Consider the following 6,579-nt stretch of genomic DNA (forward strand, 5'->3'; position numbering starts at 1 on the left):
TTACAATTTTAAAACTGATGATGAGTTAATCATTGATGTTAAATCTCTTGTTCTTAGCTAGGCTGCTGCTGCTGGACATAGAGTTCATTTGAACTTTTCTTATTCAGTGCACAATAGTTGGGATGTAATCTTCATGTAATCTGTTCTTTTTTCTTTTTTTCTTTTCTCTAACTCTGGTAGATTTTGTAAATTCTTCTTCATCTAATGAATCTTCTCTTTATATAAAAAAAAACTAAAGAAACATGCCAGAATAACCAAATATTAGCCTCTCACCCTGAACAGAGTTATGAATTAGTTGCTTACACATACCTGGTAGTTTTAAACTTTTTATAGGATTCCCATTAGCTTTCACTTTAGGTTCAGCTATCCATACCAAAGCAGGACAAAATGATTAACTAAACTTTTTAATTTGTATTTGGTTCTCAATCTCTTCAAGCCTCTGACATTCCAGAACAAAACCTTCATTGAGAGGAAATAGTTTTAGAAGTAGAAGGACTTCTCACTCATTTTGTGTTAGCTGAATTGACTGTGTTGCTGCCTGTTTTCTTGTAATGACATTAGAATTATGTCTTATATTCTTTCATCTAACATTTTTACCCACCACTTTGGAGTTTCCATTCCCACCTGAAGTAGAATTATCCCCACCAACATCAGAGTGCATCTCATCAGCCACATCTCTCAAAATTTGAAACTTATTTGAAGTAACTTTACTCCCACCTCCTTGAAAATTATTTACCATATTAATTGAACCAAATTTATCCTCACTTGAATGTGTAATAATTTCTTTAACCTTTTCCTTTCCTATGATACCAGAAGTTACCTACTTTCCCTGGCTCTTTAATAAAAGGACCCAAAAATTAACTGAAGCTACATTAAGTAATTTTTCATCAGATAATAATGGAAAATCCTTTTGAATATCAAGAGTAAATTGCTTGTCCATAAGACCATCTAAATTCTCCCCTGGATGCAATATTGGAGGTACAATAACATCCATCATTTCATCTTCACTAAAAATAAGATCATCAACCTGCTGTTGCATTGATTTTTCTTCATTTGTGAAAAAGATATCAAAACCACTTGTACTTGGAATTCTCACTTTAGGCTTCCATTGTCTCTTTTCCTTTACTACTTGCTCCTTTCCAGACTGAAAGTTACTTTTGTTTGATCTACATTCAGTGACCAAATGCCCTACCACCTTATAATGGTTACAAAACTTGGGTGTTTGAGGAATTTGAACTTCTTGACTAAAACTACCGTACTTTGTTTTTAATAAAAATTGATTCGGAATATATATTGATAAATCCACTTCCACAAGAACACTAGCATAGTAGCCAACTTCTCTCTTCAATGTAGTTTCATCCACCTTAATAGCTCTACCAAATCTTTCACCCAAATCCATAATAATTTTTTCTTTCCAATATTCAATTCTTAGACCAGGAAACTGAATCCAGACAAAAACAGTAGTCGATTTCTGAGCAGCCGGATTGAAATTTGGCTCCCATTCTCTAAGTTTTAGGGTTTGTGAAAAAGCGGGGGTCTAACAACCACACCCAATATTTTGTTTGGAAATTTGTATGGAATAAACCTCAATAATATTCCGAGAGTGAAAACTCAATCAAAGAATAATATTAAAGAGTTTATCTCTTTTTCTCAAATCAATCAGCAAATCAAACAGATAGAAATCTATGAGCCTGATTGATGTGAGAAATACTTGGACGGTAGCAAAGACCAATATGCAATATCCAAGATCAATCAAAATCCTATCCAACAAACAAGGTCGAATTTATCAATAATGATTGATTAATGCACAACCTGTGATATTTCAGTTATAAAGATAAACAATATAATGCGGAAAAGAAATATCACAGATACCAGAAATTTTGTTAACGAGGAAACCACAAAAACAGAAAAACTCCGAGACCTAGTGCAGAATAAACACACACTGATTATAAGTTGTTACACCAATTTCCTACTACCCATTCTCACTAGATGTAATACCTGCTTCAGCTGTATTCAAGCACTTATAAAACTCCTAGAAGAACACCGGTTCTCTTTAGGAATTCTTCTCGTATAACTTCTAGCAGAACACAAATTCTCTTTAGAAGTTATTCCCGAAAATCTTCTGGCAGAACAAAGTTCTCTTCAAAAGATACAACAACAGGGTTGATATTTTTCGATCTTTTGTTTTCACAAAACATCGATTTGATTTCCCTTTAGATGTAAATAAAGGTTTTGGAAATCTTGTGTTTGTTTCGAACAACTACTAAATAAAAGTAGAGATACCGAAACAAACTTGTAGATTACGGTTTTAACTTACAATCAGTATGCGTACACACAAGGAGTCCGTGAACCTGATTTTCGTAAGTGAACTTTGGCGATTCCAAAGATCAATTTCCAAGTTAAGAAAACCCTAATAATTTTACAACAAGAACAACTAGAATAAATCTAGAGATATCTTGTTTAAAACTTCTTAAGGATTTTTACAAGATACCTTAATCAAAGTTTTCTTTCCAACTTCTTATTTCGACTAACAAGTGTTGGTATATGATCGGAAACTGAAATCTATCAAAACCTAGGGTTTATGATCAACAACTCTTGAATGGTTTTATATTAGAAGAGAAAACCTTAGAATAGACAAGAGGTGAAAAACCTAGATTACAAGTTGTATAATCAATCACGAAGATTAAATCCAACTCGACTTTGTGATCCCCAATACAAAGACTTTTATCTCACTCTTGTTCATGAATAACAAAAGACATGGAAAACAACCTTATGAAGCTTACACTGATTTTCCAAAGGGGATAAAAAACGTGTAGCACTCACGAACCCTTTATTTATAGTGAACAATAGTTTGGAAGCTAAGCAAAGCTATTTTCCTTTTTCAAGACTCTCCTAATTTTGGGAGTCTTTCCTAAGTTGTAACTCTTACCAAAATAATTAAATAAATAATTAATTTAGCAAATGTTGTATTTATGTGAGTAAATCACAATTTATCTTAGGAAGGAATCATAAACACTTTAATATGGTAATCAAATATGTTTGGAGTAATAGCTATCTTGCCTAGATAAGGAAACATCAAAAACTTGACCAAAAACGGCTTTTAGTCACGTAATTGGGCTCAAGTCCGTGAACCGTTACAAACAGTTCGTGGATTGTTTCCTACTAACAAACTGTAACAATTACAGCAACACTTATAATTGTTACTTTAATAAATCACTCATAACTTCATCGTTATAACTCAGAATTGAGTGATTCTTGGCTCGTTGAATTCGTAAGCTCATTCACTATAACATGAGAACCTTTACAGGGATAAAGGTTATTGTCACAAAATTCGTGGCTCAAATACCTCGAGTATATGTACAAAAATGTACATTTACCTTCATAGGAATTGTTCCATAGAGTGAGCATTTGTTTCGATAGATTAGAAAGGTAGAATTGAACAAGAATCCAAATGAAATCAATTACCAGATACCTTTGTTGATGAAGTCCTTGTTGATGTCTTCTTGTAGTCTTCAAACTTCATCCTCCAAGGATAGCTTCAATTCTATTTCTTAGACTTAATCTAGTCCGAAACTATCTTTAGTATACTAAATCAGGAATGCATTTTGGCAACTAAAATTGACAACTAACTTGACATACCAACGCTAGTGGGTTCAACCGAGCAATTCTCTAACAGTTTGTGACTCAATAACCCAATACCCATTCCAAATATATTTCATATCAATCTCATTATTCAGTTTACTTATGAAAAAACCTTTACCAAGAGGAATCAATTGACAATTACCTGTAAGCTTCCATTAATATCTCAAAGATAATTCAGCAGCAACAAATTTCATTTTGACAAAATTCAACCTTCTAATCAAACTAAACTTCCATTCGTTTAAGCTTTCATCTATCTCATCATCCGATATATATAATGGAGGTTCACTAGATATACTTTCCTCTGAAGGATTCACACCACCACCAGAAGAAAAAAAATTCAAAGTTAGGTTTATTCATTCTCAACCCAGATTCAAAATCTAAACAAGTTTTTGAAGTTTCTGACATCATTAATATTATCTTTAATCATACTGGAACCAAAAAAGGACACCAATCATTGAATTAAATGAAGATCGAAATGAAATATGAAAGTCTTTTGAGGAGAACGAGAAATTTTTTTGAAGAAAAAGCACTAATAAGAATTCTTCTTCGTTTTCAAATCTTCTCATCTTAGCTTAAACCTAAATCAACTTATGCTTTGATAGCTTAAACCTAAAACAACATATGCTTTGAATGTCTATAAAAGGAGAACTTCAAGCAACTGGGATCTTTGAATCCCGACACTACTTTTTGGTGTGTCCTAGTTGTAACTAGAGTCGTCCTCTTCCTAACCATTTCATGGTTTAGCGACTACAAATACTTCACTGGGATTCGTGAAGCCAGGTCCAGTTATCTTTTATCTTGATAACTTGAGTATCCCGATCTTGATCGATTTTTGAGTTGCTCACTCGATCAAGATAAATAGAAATCATCAAAGTTCTCTTCTCCTCAAGCTCTGTTGATTCCATAAGTTTTATACTTGTGAGGTGAATAATAATCTAGGCTGCACTCCGGGTTGCATAAGTCCGGATTTTGAGGTTAGCTAGACTTTGTCTATTGCTATCGATTTTCATCACCTTGATCAAAATTTTTGATCGTAAAGCAAATCACATATAGGCTTAATCTGTGGGAGGTAGATTGATTTAAAGTATTCAATTGAGTTAAAGCAACTCTTAGTTGGTGTGACGTCAGCTAAGGGAATCAGTTGCGCAGAGTCCTGCTGGGATTCAAGAGGCATAAGGAGCGCGACTGTACCTTAATCAGCAGGGGACTCAATTAGGGATAAACTACATTCCAGTCCGAAGTTAATTGGTAGTAGGCTAGTGTCTGTAGCGGCTTAATACAGTTTGGTGTTCAATCTGGACTAGGTCCCGGGTTTTTTATGCATTAGCGGTTTCCTCGTTAACAAAACTTCTGGTTTCTGTGTTATTTGTTTTTCCGCATTACATTGTTTATCTTTATAATTGAAATATCACAGGTTGTGCATTAATCAATCATAGTAGATACATCCGACCTTGTTTGTTGTATACAACTTGATTGATTCTTGGATATTGGTCTTTGGTACCATCCAAGTAATCTCTTTATAGTTAGGTTCGTGGATTCATTCAGATTTGTTTCTGTAAACGTTTTAATTACAAGAGAGAGAGAGAGAGATATAACTCTAGATATTATTCCTTGATTGAGTTGAGCTCTCGTAGTTGTGTTGAGTTTGTCCATACAGATTGCCTAAGAAAAAGTTGGTGGTGTATTTTGGTACCCCCCGCATTTTCACCTATTGCTAAGGGAGGATTGGACGGTTTGCTCACTCATTACTCCTTTATTTATCAACTGTCCGCTCTTCCCATCGCTTTCTCATGACGGGTGTGTTGCACACCGCACGTTGTAGGCCGCCAGACCAATACCCTGATGAACATCCCCTATTTGTGACATATTGTTGATGTATCGAGTAAAATATGAAAGAAAGCATCTTACATGACTAATTTGTCTTGTATAACTAGGCTGACCTGTATGACTAGGTCGACAAGTTGTGTTGTGTGGAACGTGATTATTCCATCACGTCTCATCGACTGAAAAGTAGCTATGAGGGGTGGATAAGAAGACGTGATTGTTTAACCATTAACTATGTGGTGTTTATCTTACATGTAGGACGTGCGAGTTTCGACCAATCACATGTGAGTTATGTTACATGTAGATAGTGGCAATTCGAGTCTTCCATGGCTTGCCAGGAGTGGGGCTCTCCACTTGGTCGTTATTAGATTTCTGAACAAAACTGATACATGTAGTTTATCATTATTAAGTTTTATTCAAAACCGATATATGTAATATATCGATAATAATAAAGCGACTTGATCCTGCCGCAAATCCTTTAAAATTAATGTTTAAAAGATTGGACACGTGCAACTTACACGGAAAATCATAAGTATTTTTTATATAATTTTAGGAACATGACCGTCCGTCTTTGGTCGACCATTGGTTGCCACACATGTAAGATATGGATAACGTGATTGGTCCATTGGGAAGAGGAATGACTGGTAGTAGTCATGGCACCTCATTGGTTGACCAAGATCAAATCTAAACAGATCAAATTAGCTAGCGAAGTTGAGCGGTCGAGATGAATATGCGACTTCTATGGACCGTTTATTTGACCTAATTAGGATTTTTGAAGTAACTCGACTAGCCTACTCCGGCTTGCTAACGGGAGCAGAGCATGTAGGATATGAGTGTTCTTATTGGCTGAAAAGTTAGAGGGGCGAGCGGTGATCATTATGAAGCTTTCTCGGTTATGTAAGGAAGGAGTTAAGCTAGCTTAACTGACCGACCAAGTTGTATGGTCGTGACTGCTTCGCGGCTGACTTGGGCGGTCAGGATTCAGTTCCTTAATAAAAGTAACGAGCTCGACTAGATCACCCTGTCCAATCACTGGAAGCGGAGCATGTAGGCTACTAGCAATCCCATTGTCCAGAATAATAGACGAGCGACGGGTAGTCATTATTTCTCCTG

General features: G+C 35.3%; 1 protein-coding gene across 1 annotated transcript; it reads right to left on the reverse strand.

Moving 5' to 3' along the window:
- Positions 1–820: 820 nt before the first annotated feature.
- Positions 821–1,399, reverse strand: LOC113294701. Its single transcript, XM_026543079.1, has one exon. The coding sequence runs from the start codon at positions 1,397–1,399 to the stop codon at positions 821–823; it is 579 nt and encodes a 192-aa protein (XP_026398864.1).
- Between the last annotated feature and the right edge of the window lie 5,180 nt (positions 1,400–6,579).

The sequence above is a fragment of the Papaver somniferum genome, chromosome 7, assembly GCF_003573695.1.
Source record: "Papaver somniferum cultivar HN1 chromosome 7, ASM357369v1, whole genome shotgun sequence".
Classification (NCBI taxonomy): Eukaryota; Viridiplantae; Streptophyta; class Magnoliopsida; order Ranunculales; family Papaveraceae; genus Papaver; species Papaver somniferum.